At 37.6% G+C, this 18,208-nt stretch overlaps 1 protein-coding gene across 7 annotated transcripts in view; it reads right to left on the bottom strand.

Moving 5' to 3' along the window:
• Nucleotides 1–2,656: 2,656 nt before the first annotated feature.
• Nucleotides 2,657–18,208, bottom strand: part of LOC131237110 (dolichol-phosphate mannosyltransferase subunit 1) — a 33,062-nt gene continuing 17,510 nt past the window's right edge. Inside the window, exons 8-9 of one of the 7 annotated variants that reach the window (XR_009167037.1) lie at nucleotides 15,344–15,502; nucleotides 2,657–2,890 (exon numbers count right to left, since the gene is read on the bottom strand). Coding sequence is in view for 1 of the 7 variants with exons in the window: in XM_058234767.1 (XP_058090750.1) it covers nucleotides 15,398–15,502 (105 nt within the window). In the remaining 6 variants the exon portion in view is untranslated. Of the gene's footprint in view, nucleotides 2,891–6,014; nucleotides 6,412–6,504; nucleotides 6,738–9,898; nucleotides 10,359–15,177; nucleotides 15,503–18,208 lie in introns of those variants that run through there. The other 6 variants (XR_009167034.1, XR_009167039.1, XR_009167035.1 and 3 more) reach the window with 6 other exon arrangements.

The following is an 18,208-nucleotide window of genomic DNA, read 5'->3' as shown; positions in this document are numbered from 1 at the left end:
GGCCCCACGTGATGGATGTCCCACATCAAGGTGGGTGCTACGTAATGGACAGCCCGCATTAAAGGTCAGCCCCTTAAGATGAATGGCCTACATCCAAGGTGGGCCCCGCATATGATGGATTGTCACTAAGAAACAGAAAGAAACCTTAGAAAGGGAATAAATAGGAGGAAAGGGTGGAAAAACCGGATGTAAAAATAGAAACTTCTTAAACAAAAGGACAGAACAGGTAAAAGAGGCATCCACCACTTTCCTCTGTTAGGAAGAAAAGGAGGATCCGATAAATTATATGGGAATCAAGAGTATCAAGAAAATTGTAAGTTTGAAATTCGAAAAAGAGGATAAAGGCCTCTTCTGGTTTTAAAAATCTATTGTGCCTTCTTTTCGACCATAACCGTCAGAATTGTCCATTATTGCTATATATAAATGATTGTTTATATATATATATATATATATATATATATATATATAACACAAAAAACAAAAATTCACCAATGTCCAAGTGATGGAAAAAGACGAATATCTTTTACATATCCACCGACTAGTTTGTCAACTTGAAAAAATAAAATTTAAACAAAAAAAAAAAAGACTTTTTTGGGAAATAATACGGAAAGATGTCTCAATGTACGACAACCAAAAAAAAAAAAAAAAACAAAACTATTATCCCTGAAAGACATTATCATTGGGTTTGTACCAACAACAACAGAAGGAAAAAAAACAAGTACATTTACATTCAATTATGGAAGATTCAATCATATTGACGGGGGATTTCATAATTTTAAAAAAAATGGTTTGGATAAATAAGATTCATGGTATCTTTCCTAACGATTACCGAGAATTTGAACAAAAAATGGATTTATTTAATGGAGAATCATTATCGACAGACATTGGCCATTCCTTGACCTCAATCAGTGAATTAGCTGGGGAATCAACACCTAGTTTGAATTTGAAGACTTGTTTTATTGGGCGAACAAAGAACACTTGATTAAGAAGAAATAAATATATTGGAATAGAAGAAATTGGTAAAAAGGTTCCTCAATGATCATACAAATTGACCAACCATTTGGAAGACAGGAGGAAATGAGGAAGCATCAATGAAAGCCAAACTTGTGGTAATTTATACTGATAATGATCAGAATACCAATAATGATCAGAATACCAATACTGATACTAGTACCAGTACTAATAGTGATAAAGCAGAATAGGTGGCGTTGATACGTTACTCGCAACAATCGGATTTTCGTAGGGATCTAATCAAAGGATCCATGCGCGCTCAAAGACGTAAAACAGTTACTTGGGAAATGTTTCAAGCAAATGTGCATTCCCCACTTTTTTTGGACAGAATAGACAAAACGTTTTTTTTTTCTTTTGATATCTCCGGAATGATGAACCTAATTTTTAGGAATTGGGTGGGGAGAGGTCCGGAATTAAAAACTCTGAATTCTGAGGAAAAAGAGGCAAAAGAAAAGGAAAAAACAAAGGAGGAGAAAAAGGAAGAGAATGAACGGATAACAATAGCAGAAAATTGGGATACTATTCTATTTGCTCAAACAATAAGAGGTTCTATGTTAGTAACACAATCGATTCTTAGAAAATACATCGTATTGCCTTCATTGATAATAGCTAAAAATCTCGGCCGTATGTTATTATTTCAATTCCCCGAGTGGTACGAGGATTGGAAGGAGTGGAATAGAGAAATGCATGTTAAATGCACCTATAATGGTGTTCAATTATCAGAAACAGAATTTCCGAAAGACTGGCTAACAGACGGTATTCAAATAAAGATCCTATTTCCTTTCTGTCTAAAACCTTGGCACAGATCTAAGCAACGATCTCATCATAGAAATCGAATGTAAAAGAAGGAACGAAAAATTTTACTTTTCAAGTCTGGGGAATGGAAAGTGAACTACCTTTTGGTTCTCCCCAAAAACGACCTTCCTTTTCAGAACCCATTTATAAAGAACTCACAAAAAAATTTTGAAAAAGAAATGTTTTCTTGTTCTAAGAGCTTTTAGGAGAAGGAACAAAATTGTTTCAAAGGGTCTTAAAAGAAAAAACAAGATGGATTCTCAAAACAGTTCTATTTATAAAAAGAATAATAAAAGAGTTTGAAAAAGTAAATCCAATTTTCTTATTTGAATTGAGAAAAGTATATGAACTCAATGAAAATAGAAAAGATTCTATAATTAATAATAAGATTAACCTTGAAATGATTGGACAAATTATCCACTGACAGAAAAAAAAAAATGAACTGGTTGATAAGACAACCACGATCCGAAATAAAATAGAAAGGATTACAAAAGATACAAGAAAAATATTTCTAACTCCAGATCTAAAGATTAGTCATAACGAGACAGGTTGTGATGATAAAAGATCGAAAGGTTGTGATAATAAAAGATCGGAGTCCAAAAAAAACATATTTGGCAGATATCAAAAAGAAGATGTGCCCAATTAATATGTAAATGGCACTAGTTTATAAAATCTTTCATTGAAAGAAAATACATGGACATCTTTCTACGTACTATTAATATTCCCAGAATAAAAACACAACTTTTCCTTGAATCAACAAAAAAATATATATCAAAAAGAAATTTACAAATATGAAACAAATAAAAAAGTAATTGATGAAACAAATCAATGCAATTTACTTCATTTTGACTATAATAAAGTGGCTTTCTAATATTAGTAATAAGAAATCACAGATTTATAGTGACTTATCTTCCTTGTCCCAAGCATGTATTTTACAATTTATCACAAGTTATTAATAAGTATTACTTAAGATCTGTACTTCAATATCGTGAAGTATATCTTTTTCTTAAGGATAGAATGAAGGACCATCTTGGGACACAAGGAATATTGGATGCCGAATCAAGGCCTAAGAAACTTCTGAATTCTGGAATGAATGAATGGAAAAACCAGTTACGGGGTCATTATCAATACAGTTTATCTCATATTAGATGGTCTGTATTAGTACCGCAAAAATGGCGAAATAGAGTCAATCAACGTCGTAGGATTCAAAATAAAGACTAAAAAAACTTCGTATGAAAAAGAAAAGGACCAATTCATTCATTATAAGAAACAAAATAATTAAGTAGTGAATTCACTACCAAGTCAAAAAGAGAAAGAGAAAAAATTTAAATTTAAATAATAAAAAAAATCATTACAGATATAATCTTCTATCACAAAAATATATTCCTTACGAGGACAAGGACTCGTATATTCATGGATCACCGTTACAAGTAAATGGAGACCGAGAGATTCCATATTATTACAACAAACCTAAACCCAAATCATTTTATAGACCCAGGGATGTAGCTATTAGTATTATCTAGGAGGAGCTATAACTGATACGGGGAAATATCCAAATGAAAATATTTGGAATAGAGAATTATCAAAGTCAATCTTCCTTAATCCAAAATAGATCCTATGTTTGGACCGTAGGATCAATCAATCTATTTTATTAATAAGTACACACGGTGGAATTTTGATAGAGATTGAAACTCTTTTGTTATGCAGCCCAATACTTAATTGGTTCGGTAAATCCTCACACGAATTATGGACCACTTCAAAGTTAGACCCTGCATTATGGACGATCCACATGAACGATGGGCCCTTCATGATGGATGGTCCACATCCAATATTCAACATGATGGACAACCCACATCCAAGGCAGCCCAACATGATGGATAGCCCACATCGAAGGTGGGCCTTACAAGGTGGATGGTCCATATTTAAGGTAAGCCCCACATAATGGACGGTTCAAATTGAAGATAGGGCCAATGTGGGCCCAACATAATGAACAGTCCACATCGAAGTTGGCCCTACATGACGGATGATAGATATTAAATGTGGACCCCAAATGAATAAATAAAAGTTGGAAGAGATTTTAATGGAAGGTATTTAAAATATATATTGGAAGAGAAGAGAAAGAAGAAAGGGATTAATGGAAGAGATTTTAAAATTACTTATGCAATGTTGGGGAAGCAAACATACACATCGGTTGGATAAGTAGAAAGCAAGATAAATTACTTGAGGCTTAACCAAAAGGACTTGTGACCCAAATGAGCCCTAGGTAACTTGTCTTTCATGACAATCTTATCCAAGCCATGGAAATGTAGACTCAGGTTAAGGACTTAAAGATTATGTTATGAGGCCCGATCATGGGCACTTTTTGTGGGTGGAGCCCACCATGATATAAGCATGACATCCAATCCAGTGGCCTTTGTGGCCCACCTACATTTTGGATAGAATGGATGGTCTCCAATGGCATTCGTGTGGCCCACCTACGTTTTGGATGGAGTGGATGTCAAAAGCATGTTTCAATGGGCCCCACCAAACTTACCCCACTTCTCCCATGCATGGCAAATGACATTTCATCATACAGAGAACGTCACCTCATGCAAAGGGGTAAATCAATGAAAAATTTAGTCAACTAGGGGCAAGACTGTCATTTTGGCAGTTAACGGCTATTTCTATTAAGGATTCCTTAGTCAAAGTCAATGGAAGCAGCTATATGTTCGTATGTTAAGACTCAAATATTGCATATTTAACTCTTCAATCACATTAGTTTTCCTAGCATTTAAGTGTTAATTCAATTTAATTATATATGTTTTTGTCATGCGAGGCAATTCAGAAGCTTATGATGAATATGCGCTTAAAAGGATGGATTTAGAGCTTAAAAGAAGATAACGAAGAATTGGAGATATGGAAGTAATTAATGAAGAATTCATATGCTAAAGATCTAAGGAAACCAAGTGAGGAATGAAGAGAACTGAAGATTTGAATTGAAGAAAAGGAATCCTGAAAATTGGCCAAAAAAATCATATCTTGGAAATCCGAGTCTAAAAAGAGTAGTCCTGAAATAATTCCAAAAACAGACTTCGGTCCGACTAAAGCCAACTTCGATCCGACTGAAATTGCGCAAAACAGTCCAGCGATAAAGTGGGATTTTCAAGCTTAATTCGGTCCAACCGAAGCCAACTTCAGTCCTAGCAAAATCAACTTTGGTCCGACCTAAATTTGACAAATTCTGCACAGATTTTTCATATGCAACTTCGATCCGACCGAAGGCAACTTTGGTGCAACCGAAGTGTAACAAAAGTGAGTAATTCCAAGGTCAGTTTGCGAAATCTCCAAGTTTGTATGAAAGTTGGAGTTCCACAACTATAAATAGGAGTCCCTAGGACATTCCAAAGCATCTTCTAGAGCTTGAAAATGGAGAGAAGGCCAAGGTAGAGCGCCGACAACGTTCTTCCACTTCGATTTCTTCACGAGTTCTACTTGATCTTTTTGTTTTTCTTCTAGGATGTTAGTCTTGTTAGGCTAATCTCTTAGCTAAGGCCAAGGGATGAAACTTAATAGTTTATTTTGATGTTTATCTTACTTAGATTCAAATTTATGGTTGAACTTCCATTGATTTCTAGTTTGAATAAAGGAATATTTCCAGTTTTCTGTGGTTTATTGTGACTCCAATTACAGTAGATGCTTGGTAAGCTTTTGATATCTTCTTATCTATTTTGCAATTGTGTGATCTGTAAAATTTGTGATTTACCATTGTCTCCTGGGCATGGTAGATGGTTGAATTCCCTACGATCATCGCATTGGTGCTTCATGAGGGAACTAATCCAATGAAACTTCAAATTCTATTTTAACCGCTCCATCATCCGATTGGATAGGATCAGACTTCGATTCTAATCGAGTTATCATTAAATCAAGTACATTAATATTGAGATTGTTATAAGTGAATTCCTGGATCTTTAGTCTTTCATCTTTATTATTTCAAAACCTTTTTCTAAATTGCTAGATTAAAAACCCAGACCAACCAAGTTAGGCTTAGATTAGTTCTAGACCGTGTTCCCCATTCCCTGTGGATTCGACCTCGTTCTCACTGAGTTATTACTACATCGCGACCCTGCACTTAGGGTTGTGAACACCGTATATGGAATAGGTAAGCAAGTTTTGGGAAATAATTTTAAAGTAGGAGCTTTTCGGTCCATAGCCCAGAAGACAGACCGACATATAGAAAATTAAGTCCACTTATCTGATGGTTTCCCATGTTTTGAATCAGAGCATTCATCCCACCTGATGAATGGCTCTAGTCTCTCTCATATATGTGCAACAATGTCTTGTCATCCATCTCACTTGCACAGCAGCCAGGGAAAAGGAAAGAAGGCAGAGGTGATGATGATATTGCTATTACTTTTAATTGAACTTGTTGGTTTTGGACACGTTAACTTTAACTTTGCTATCACAAGGCGGTGCACAGAAACTTCCACCTGATCATGGCTTTTGTTATTGAATGTTGATCTCAGATGTTGCTTAAGGTCCACCACCAACAAGCTTTGGCATCAGTGGTATGCAACAACCTCCACTTGAGTATGGCTTCTGTTGTTAAATGCTGATCTCAGATGTTGGCTAAGGTTCACAACAGTAAGCTTTGTCATCGGTATCCAACACCGGATAATTAACAATAACAAAATGTAAAAACAAAGTCCAGTTTGATGCACAAAAAATAATTATTCTCTAAATTAAACTTATAATACAAAAATTGCTAAAAAGTAAATATACTTCTACATAAAGTACAAAATTACGAAACAAAGATATCTCCAATGAGAAAAACTGGAAACCTAATTCTACCCCAAAGTGCAACACCATCGACAACATTAGACGCACTATTATTTTTCTTCAACACAGATGGCTTGGACATTACATGGGAGAAAACAGCCTCTCCATATTCCAAACTACAAAAGGAAACTCCCTAAATTTATATGGATCATAACCAAGCTTTAGACTGAAACTGATTAAGGGGCTAAATGAGAAAAGCTAGCATTAACCTATTAGATAAGAAAACATGCATTGGTTTTAAGAGTGCCAGTTGTGTTTTGTAACTCCACTCAATTCCACATTACACCCGATCTTATTGCAGTGAATGGTGGGACCCATTATTCAGGTGGGGTCCTATGGTTTGTAGCTTGGTGCCAATAAGATTTTGGGCTATCATAATTTCACAGTCTAACATATAATGTTATGGCATGAAATGTAAATAAAATTGACTACTACAACAACAGTTCTACTGTTCTACTAAATAAACAATTATGATTTATGACAATCAAAATGTGATAAGATGGACCGCATTTTAACAGCTGATTGAGATTTTCTTGAGAATGGGCAAGACTTTGATTCTAGAATGTTTGCATTTTTGGACTTTTCAGCAATCATTGTCGCAATGTTCCCCTTTCGGTCTTTTAGTCATGGTTAATTACCAGTTTGTCTCAAGTTTAGCAGGATTAATACATTTTGGATCAAAATCAACACTTTACGATTACCCTAAAGTGTTTACAAAGTTAGGGATTTGGGAGCAACAAAATTTCTATTGAAATTGAGAGGATAGCATTTGTCAGCACTGGATTCATCATGAACATCAAAGGTTTCTCTAGCAGAATTCAGAGAGAGAGGGGAGGGGGGGGCCCTCTCTGTCAAGAGAAGCTCAATGGGCTCTTTCAATTTATCAAGAAATAGACTCCAAATTCAATTTGAGCATCAAGGCTTTTCAAGGGGAAAAAAAAACCATCATGACAAAGCTGAAATCCTAGATCCATAAATCATACCACTAAACCAAATTCGCATCTATTCATGGGTCCATTTTACAAAATCCATCATTGCACATGTATAACACCTCAATCTCCAGGACTCCACTCCCACAAATAAAACAAACCACCACCAAATCCACATCCACTAAAAAATGGCACGAGTTCATAGGGTGACATCCTATTTTTCATATTTTTAAGTATTCCATCTAGTTTCACAAATTGTTTCTAAAAAAAATCAAGATTTCGGATGTGAGTTGTTCCTATTACATTTACAAAACCTGAATTTCAGAATAATAGGCTTGAGTTATATATGCACATTCATTTTCTATCATGCCTCAATATGTTAGGACCACAATCACATAACTTGCTTAGGAATATGGATTGGGTGACTTCTGCTCGCTAAGTGCCACATGGGTGGTGTGCAGTAGACTCTTATGTCAGTTTTGCAGTTTCAAAAAGACAACATTCTAGGCCTACATATGGCATTGTTATAGGGTAATCCAAACTATCCAAATAGCTGACCCAACTGTGAATGTAGCATAACAAAAAAATTACAATACGAAGACAATACTAACCATCAAATTTATTCATTTTGAATTTTGCCCAATCACTATTTTACTTTTAACCATGCATTTGGTATGCATTAGTTGGATGGTTAGGATTGATAGATCAGCGTCATTTTAGATATATGTTCAATCCAAAATGAGACCTACAATTTGGATGGTTTGGATAGTACATAGGAGGAGGAGGAGGAGGAGGAGAGACACTATGATCCATTTCTCTGATGAAGCTAGTCATCTTCGCCTTCTCTTGATCTGTGATTTATTACTTCACGTTCACCTATTTTTTCTTATTATTAAGCTTATTTTCGCCTTTTTTCTTCAAAATCAAACAAATACTCAATTTCTAAAACCTTCAACCCACCATCTGACCAATTTTCAAAACCTTCCTTTTTAGTATTTTCAACTTTTAAAAAATAGAACTTCTAGATCTCATATGTTCTGCATCTAAAATCATTACATCTCCCAAAATCAATTTATCCCAATCAGTCATTTCTTCACCTGATCATTTCATTCAATCTCTAAATGACTAAGAAAAAAATCAAACAAGTTAAAAATGTTGGAACCATTATCATTTGATCTGAGCTAAAGCCACGAAATCAAATTAAGGATCAATATAGTAAGAGTTCTAACGATTTTTTATCTTTCCTCTCAAAGCTTTCAAGAAGGAAAACACTGAGCTCCTTCAATTTTATTACGAAAGAGAAATGGGAAATATTCATTTTTGCTGATTAGGCATGATGATTAAGCTTCATTAATATTGTAAATCTCTAATTAGTACTTTTCACTTTTGAATCCCTAAGTAGAGATTTTTAGTTTTAAATCCCTAATCCGCATCCTACTATTGTGGGGGATTGAAAATTGAAAATCATTAAATAGGGATTCAACAATGCAAAAACCCTAATTAGGGATTGAAACTGGAAATCCCTAATTAAAGATTCACCATTGCAAAAACATAATTAGAGTTTCGACATTCAACATTGAAAATGCTAGAGACAGAGAGACGAAGAGCGCTTGCATCACCCCAGCGATGGTGGGTGGAGAGAGAGAGAGAGAGAGAGAGAGAGAGAGAGAGAGAGAGAGCCCTCTCAATTTTATTTTTTTTCATTTTCTTTTTTAACGCTCGAGCACATCCATGGGAGGGGATAGTACCCCCATTAGGTTGTAGTTGGATCCAAGTCTGACAAGAGTGGCGTGGCACTCCCTGATTCGTGTTGGACGGAGAGCACCCAGCGAGCTGCTGGATGCAATCCGCTTCCCATCGGATCAATGTATCTCCTATCAGTTCAAGGTTTATGCTTTCCATCTCCCACAAGTTTGTATGCACATGCCGACCCGGAACATGTGTAGGACATTCTAATCGGCATTTGTGTGGCATCAGAAACCTGTACCAGCTCGGACCAACTACCTATATCATTTGGCCAAGAAGTCAGGCAATTGGGTAGGCTATCAATACTGGACAGTCTGAAGAAAACACAGATCTTCCCGTGTCTCAATACATTACATCCTTAATAGGCTAATATTTTGAAGGCCTGAGTTTTTATCCAGATAAACAAGATGGCATGCCCCACCCAATACACAGCTCATATGCCTTCGCGTGCCATGTGTAGAGGTTCAAGATGAAAGTGGTGCAAGCAAACCTCTTTCCAAAATAAAGAATGCTAAGGTGAAGTTGAGCAAGTTCACTTATTCGGCACCAGACCCTCTCACACATGGCACTATTGGACACATGAGAGAAATCCAAGCAGCTCATGTAAATTACTTGGCCCCTAAAAGATCAGGCTGGCCTACAAATGCACAAAATAGATGGATGATTACAAGCTGACCATGGACATATTCCACTTGCATCATATTCAATGTATGGACTAGCCTAACAAACTGGGGCCTAATTTTTGAGCCAGAGCATGTTCATGGCAGGTCGTACATGATAAATGTCACAGATGAAGCATACATGTGAGATGTTGGCACGCATGCCTCAAAGGGCTGTCAATCTCAATGCAGTAAGTAAAATTAGCATACTCCTGAAAGTTCTTGCTCATGCCTGCTATTCTTCACTCCCCTTTTACTTGCAGTTTTCAGGTGGGCCACATGCTGAAGTTGGCTGATAATCAGAACCATCCTTTGGGCACTATTCTAAATGGCCTAAGGTCCCATGTTGACGCAGGGGAGGATGTGATGAGGTCGATCACCGTCTTCCTCGATTGATAACTACCTTGAATCCACAAGGCTCTCTTGAATCCACAAGAGCTTTCTCAAATCCACGAGAAGAAAGAGGAAATTTTCTAAGGAATTGATTTATTGAATGAAAAATAAAAATGAGTTTAGCACCCTTCAAATAACCCTAAAAAAATCCTAAAAACCTAATCAAAGAGTTTTCATCAAATAAGGAAACAAATTCCAAAAAACATGTAAATTTCCACCGTTGAAACAACCAAAAAGTGTCCAAAGATTTAAACCTGAAATTCTGTGATTTTCGACCTGTCAACCTATCGAACTGGATTTCAACCTGTCAACAAGATTTGTCGATCTATCTAAACTGGCAGAAATCAACCAACAAACAATCTGGAATTTTTGGCGAAATTTCGACCAGATTTGTCGACCAGTCGAATTATGTTGAATTTTGTCGAATTTTCCTTGGGCTTCTTCCAGTCCATGTGTACTAGGAATGTACTTGATCCACGTCCTACATTAGACCCCTCCACTCAGGAAAAAACTCGTCCTCGAGTTTGGCTCACAATACGTGTTCAACTTCCTCGAGTTCTTCAACATCAGGTGCCGACATTTATTAGCCTCTTTCTCGTACTCTGCAATAGACTTCTTTGATTTCTCTTGGACATTAGCATGAATAGTTGCTACCCGAACTGCCATATTCTCCGCTGTAACACTCATTTCATGTAGTTTAGGCAATAGAAACAAGTGCATGTTTAGGAACTCGTGCATACACAACCTCAAATTGGGCCTGGTCGGTAAATTGACTGTTGTTGGACACAAACTCAACCTAAGACAAATCAATCTCCTGCATAGGAGACAAATTGTTGGGAAGTTCTGTGAGCACAATCATCTTAAACTCCTACAACACGGGTTTTACATCTTTCGGAATGGTCACGGACATCACTCCCATCTCTTCAGAGTGTTTGATGAAATCTCGTTCGTTTACGAGATGATGCTCGTCCACTTTAGAAGTATTGGATTGGGTCTCCACTTCCACAGGGGTCACAAGTACACCACTAATGAATCCGGTGGCTTATTGTGACTCCACCTCGACTAGGTCGTCTCTTTCCTTCAAACAATGAGATTTCTCTACATAACCCCTCACCAATCAGCTATCCTGTCAACAATTTTGGTTTTTTTGAAATAATACCTGATCATAATCTCGAGAGAGGAATCGCGTGCGCAACAACTGTTTCATCTGCAACCACGTGCGGAATGGCACCTTCATTTATCTCGTCCGCTCGAGCTGAAGTTGTTCCCACCAAACCAAAGCTTCACCCTTCGACTTATAAGCCATAAGTTTAACTTTCTTCTCTTCCGCGATGTCCATGTAGTTGAAGAAATGTTCAACTTCAAACAGCTAATCGAGGAAGTCCTCGATGTGGAGTTGGTCGTTGAAACTAGGAAGATCAACTTTCATCCTGAATTATCAATCTGTCCGATCTATCCAATCAATGCCTTGCCCAAGATGTTAGAGAATCATGTCGCTAGAACCCACCTTCTCGGGTGTGATTCTCCGATTCACCACTAGCATCGCCCTACAATCAGCACGATTACGAATTTCAATGCCTACCAAGGGCGAATCACCACCACGAACACGGAGCTACCCTAGGGCCTTCATCAAGCGATCGACGGAAGCCTGCAACCATTGCATGACTTGTCGATTCTCTCGCTACGCCGCTTCGAAAGCCGCTGTTGTTAAAGGAAAATTCCCTAGAGCATCGTCCATGGGAATGTTGCCCGACCTGTCATCAGAAGCTATAAATCCGAAGAGAAAGCCTCTCTTCGATACCAATTGACGCGGGAGAGGACATGATGAGGTCAATCACCGTCTTCCTCAATTGATAAATACCTTGAATCCACAAGGCTCTCTTGAATCCACAAAAGCTTTCTCGAATCCACGAGAAGAAAGGGAAAATTTTACAAGGAATTGATTTATTGAATGAATAATAAAAACGAGTTTAACACCCTTTAAATAACCCTAAACAAACCAAGGTGTTCCAAAACGGTAACGGCGGCCGTAACGGCCACCACTGTTACTGTTATGATACGGGCCATAATGACTGTTACGGCCCCCGTATCAGTAGTTACGATCTTTTTTTAGTTTTTGAAAAAAAAAAAACTGTTACTGGACCGTTATGGGGCCGTTATGGTCCGTTATTGGGCCGTTACGGCCTGTTTTTCTGTAACGGGCGTTACGGCCGTTTCGACCCCGTAACGCGTAACCGTTACCATTACATAATGGCCGTTATGGCTGTTAAGTAACCGATTTTGAATACTTAAAACAAACCCTAAAAATGTAATCAAATAATTCTAATCAAATAAGGAAACAAATTCCAAAAAACATGTAAATTTTCGCCATCTGTCGACTTGTCGAGTCAACAGGTCAAAACAGCCAAAAAGTGTCCAGAGATTTAAGCCAAAAATATTGTGATTTTCAACCTGTCGAACTGGATTTCGACGCGTCGACAAGATCTGCCATCCTATCTAAACTGGCAGAAATTAGCCAGCAAGCAATCTGGAACAAAATTTCGACTTGTCTAAACTGACAGAAATCATCCAGCAAGCAATCTAGAATTTCTGGCGGAATGTCAACATGTCGACCAAATTTGTCAACCGGTCAAATCATGCTGAATTTTGTGGAATTCTCCTTGGGCTTCTTCAGGTCCATGTGTGCTAGGAATGTACTTGATCCACGTCCTACATCACATGTCCTAACCACTCATATGTGGAGATGTGTAAGCCATTTAAATTTTTTTTATCTAATCTCTATTTCCTGCTTGTTTCCTTAGGAGTCCACTATGGTTGTGGCTTTTCCTCTCTGGCTATCACTAGATAGGCTTTAGGCAAATTCCATGCTTCACCGCTGTCCGACTGGAGAACACCCTCCTTTAACCACTCTCAACGGTCAAATTCTGCTACACATCAATGGTAAGAATCATCTTAGACAATTCTGATAATTGGTACATCTCCAAACAGCTGTTATTCAATTACTTGAAAAAACTCCGTTGGACTCAGTTGAGTCAACTCAACCAGATCAGATATCACTAAGCCAGAAATGGTTGGCTGGGTCGACCTAGTTGTCACCAAAATGGTTGTTGTTGAGAAAATAAATGCCTGGACTTATCTAACATGTGTTTTTCTGTTAGATAACATGATAGAGTGCCAAAACTTCTGTAAACCCTGCTAACTAACAGGGACAGGCTCTTTTATACAAAAAGGAAATGTCGATGCAACAAAGGAAATAACACTACCCTATCAGAAGCTAACTCCAGATGTAAGTTGTCCGTCAAGGTCCATTCGCTTAGCCTCCAACACTTTGTTCCATGGGAACGAGCATCCAATGTTAGTTACCACTTCTAATATGTAAGCTATGGAAACGACTTGAGTGGAGCCAAACTCCCTCTCTCCCAACATTTGAAAGATATAGGAAGAAATCAAGCGGGCATGTCAAATTTAAAATTTTAAGTTTTCTTGCCTTTCATTTGTTTTTTCTTTCTTTTCAAGGGTGTAATGTATACATGAACACATACCTAGTGCCTGCGCAACTTGGGTTCGGCTCAACCCAAGTTTGGGTCATGTTGTTAGGGCCCTGGGCTCAGGTTACCATTGGAATTGGAATGCTCCAATCCAATTTGAAGCCAGGTTGGGTTCGGGTTGATCAAATTCAGGTCAGGTTGGGAATAGTCACATGTATTTGGGTCGGTTGGGATTGAGTACAATGGAACTTGATTTGGGTTTGGGCACCTCAAGTTGGAATTCAGGTCGGGTTGGGTGCTCTTGAGGTCGGGTCAACTCAGGTTGACCATCAACCCAACCCAACACGCCTTACTTGCATCCCTACTGCAAACAATTATCTTCCTAATGCAAAACCCACTCCAAGCAAAGAATGTAGGCATTTCATAATACTATCAAACAGTGTTTTAAATATCGACGATATCAGCTGATATATCCCACGATATTTCTTGTATCCCACCTGTGCGATACGAAACGCACAAGTAGTGGGATATATCTCACATGTTCGATCCGATGAGCATTTTTTATTTTTAATCCTTTTTTTCTATAAATCATGTTAAATCAATGTCAAATTGTTACAAATCCATGAATTTTCATAGTTTGCATGAAAAATCATGGATTTGGAGCTTCAATTTTGAGATTTGGAGGAGAATGACCAAGTTACAAAAAATTGAAAAAAATTAAAATTTTCCAACTTTCTCACAAATCGGTTGCAATCTTTGTGTCCAAACATAAAATCAAACATGTATGTAACCTGATTTAGTGATCCTTCTTTTGCTTTTAAATGTATTGCTTGTGTTTCCACACGTCTTCTTACATTTATAAATTATATGAATAAACTTTGAATATATTTGTATCTATTCAGTTAGACAACACATAGATTAGGACCCCATACAAAGAAAACCTATTATGTGCACTTGCTTTTTGTAATGTTTTGATTTGTCAGTGTGTATTGATGTCTTTTTTAACAATCAATGAAATTTCATTGAAAAATTCGGCCAATTTCCAATGTTTCCCCATGTTTCCAAATCAACGATACAACCGATATATCCCATGCGATAACCAATACGTATCCATATCCCAAGGGTGTGATACATAACGCGATACCAATATTTCGAACACTGCTATCAAATCATTGTGTGAGATTTTCACAGTTAGCCTATGGACAATGAAAGCTAATAACATGGAAAGCTGTCAAAAGGACTCAGTGCAAGTTTTCCCATCTACAACCTTTCACAGCATTGAGCAAGCACATTATCAATGAGCATAGCACAAATGTACAATCAAATTAACTATCAGTCCTATGAAAATGAAATAGTTCATGGACTTTAACTAAGGTATAGCAAAAACAAAAAATGGCCATACAAGAGACATTTGTAGTAAGCACTGGTAGCCTCATTATTTGCTCATCTTGAACACCCATAATTCTGTAAGCAGTAAGAAAGGAGAGAGTTGAAAAAAAAAAAAAACCTCGTGCATAGCAACAGCAGCAAGTGAGCTTAGCAGGACCATTTCTCCTCCAATTCAGGTCGTGAGCAACAAATACATGAGGCCCTTGAGATATTCGACAATCTCTGATCCTCCTAGTTTCGAGCTACCGAAAACTCTATCGACAAAGGTTATGGGAACCTACAAGAAATACAACACCCAGCTCTTTACACAACACCAAAGGATACAAAATACGGTGCTAAAAATTATCAAAACATAAACAAATGCAATTATTAATTATTTGTGTGCGTGTGTGTGTAGTGCCTGCATGAACAGACGAGTTTCATACATGTATCTGTTAGCGCCTGCTCAATTCATAAATGGAATTATCATAACACATAGTTAAAATCATTGGCATTCATGAAATCAGACGAAGATTGCTAGTGGAAACATTAGAAGCAGATCATTCTATCTACATTAATGTGTCTGACCAAACAACTTCAACATCTATTGACAACATGATTTCCAATCCACATCCTACTGTGACGTGTTCATATGAAATATAGATCATTGCTCTAGCGCTTATTAACTTTATCTCTTATTTTATTTATTTCATAAACAAAGAATTGCAGCATGTTCTTTTAGCTGGAATGACACAGGATTATTTACTTTTCTGTAGGGTAGGATTCTGGATGCTTTTGTTGGGGAGTTTGGCACCTTCAAGCATACCATTCCTCAGGTAACTATCCTGCCTACATTCGAATAGTGCCTTGAACCATTCATGGAAATAGTTACCTTTCTATAAGAGATTTTGTTCATTATCTCTCGCATAAGATGCCTTCAAAAATTTTTAAAAACAAATGATAAAAAAATCTCGCCTAAGATCATCCGTGCATTATGATCCTGACGGTGCAATAAATTTCCTCAAGACTGCCAATATAGTGTTTGCATGCATATATACAGTTTTTTTTTTTTTTTTCTAATGAACCAATTTTATTAAAAGTCGAAGAAGCAAAAATATCTGATCTGCAAAACAGCTTCTGAGATTACAAATACAATAACAGACAATATACAAACTGAACAGCTCGATGCACTCTCATGACACCTGCCAAATGAATCGATCACAATGTATCTTCAATTTGAGTGCGAATACTGGTGGCACCTTTTTTGCAAAGCTCATCTGCCTTGCTATTTGGCTCTCTCGAGTCAGGACCTGGGAGAAGCATACCTCGTGATTGCCACAGAGGTCAAAATTTTCTTCTTTGAAATCAGACACTTGCCAATGGAAATTCTGTGAATTGGCCCATGAAATAACATTACGGGAATCACCTTCAAGGCTTCAACGTTCACTAGGGCCTACAGAAAATCAACTGCCAATCTCCCTGCCTGACAAAGAGCTGTAACCTCCAAGATATTGAAATGTTTGATGCCGATTGAGCCAAAGAAGGTCGTTAGAACAGTCCCGTTGCTATCATGCACAATACCCCCTATGCTAGCAGGCCCTAGGTTCCCAAATGAGCACCCATTGAAATTGATTTCACACTGCCTACGGGAGATGAAGGCCGCTACGAAATATTCAATTGACTCATCCTCCTATAATTTAAAACTTCACCCCAATTAGCATCAAACAAAACCTGAGGTATATCACTGAGTCTCTTATCAGCCTTGGCACATATCTTTACCAAATTGATAATCCTGTTCACAATAGTAGCTACACTCGGTGAGCTTTACCTTTGACCATCATTCTGTTGCATTCTAATCAGATTGACCACAGAGCTGCCCGAATTACATTATTCCAGAGATTCATCCACTCTCTCTCCAAGCCTCTGTTGCTTGGACAGTAAGCGACAGTGACTGGAAGTTCCATACTCATGATTCTAGCATAGCCCTCAAGTCAGGGATGAGCACTTCGAAGCTCCATGCTCATGCTTCTAGCATAGTGGTTTAGGATCTCATCATCATGCTGCAGTTGGCTAAGATTTCCTTGTCATTTTCCCTTCTATCTTTCTTAGAACTAATAAGTGTGCAGGAGTGGTGTTTTCATTTAGCCATTCCATCCTAAGGGTGTATCCTCCTTTGAGTGATAAGATTCGTTTTATTTTTGGATAGGCAATTGACCTTCTTTTGTCCTAGCTTCTTCCATTGTTGTAGTTGATTTGGTTGTTTTGAGTCACATGCGACCTATATTGATGTTATCATGAACCGTCTGTCACAAAATAAAACAGAGGACGTTGCAACAAGTTTATTGGGATCCATTGGAGTGGTTTCCAGGCTCGTAAAACAAGCATGCATAAAACATGTCCCTCCACTTTGAGGAAATGCATATGCCCTAGTCCAGTATCTGCATATCATTTATCAGCTTTAAAGTAGTAGTTATGTCACCATAGTACTGATCTCTTAGCTTTACCAAAACAACCACAAGTAAGCGAAATTGAGCTAAATATCAAATGTTATTTTTAAACCAAATCGTCGTGTGACTATGACCAGACATTATGTTGTCAGTAATCCTTGTCAGTTTTATTTTACAGTCTTCTATGCTATTATTAATATAGAGAAATTTGGAATGGTCCCCATCCACGACATCTTCTCTAGCTTTCTCCTTCAACTGCTTATGATATCCTGAGGTCCAGGGTTTCAGCATTCCTCGTCAGTTTTATTTCATTCCTATATGCTATGATTAATATAGACAAAGCTGGAACTGTCCCTAACTGGGACAGCTTCCCTAGTTTTCTCCTTGAACTTCTTATACTATCAATGAGGTCCAGGGTCTCAGTCTTCCAATTTCTGCTAAAGAACACGGGTCATGGTTCAGTGATCCAGATTCCAGACTGTTGATCCAGATTCTAGACCTTTGATCCGGTGACCCCCTCAATGGAAGGGGAATGTGCTGAAAATCTCCGTGATTGG

Source organism: Magnolia sinica, chromosome 2 (genome assembly GCF_029962835.1).
Source record: "Magnolia sinica isolate HGM2019 chromosome 2, MsV1, whole genome shotgun sequence".
Lineage (NCBI taxonomy): Eukaryota > Viridiplantae > Streptophyta > Magnoliopsida > Magnoliales > Magnoliaceae > Magnolia > Magnolia sinica.
Note: the sequence above shows the minus strand (reverse complement) of the source record. Positions and strands in the feature narration are given on the sequence as shown.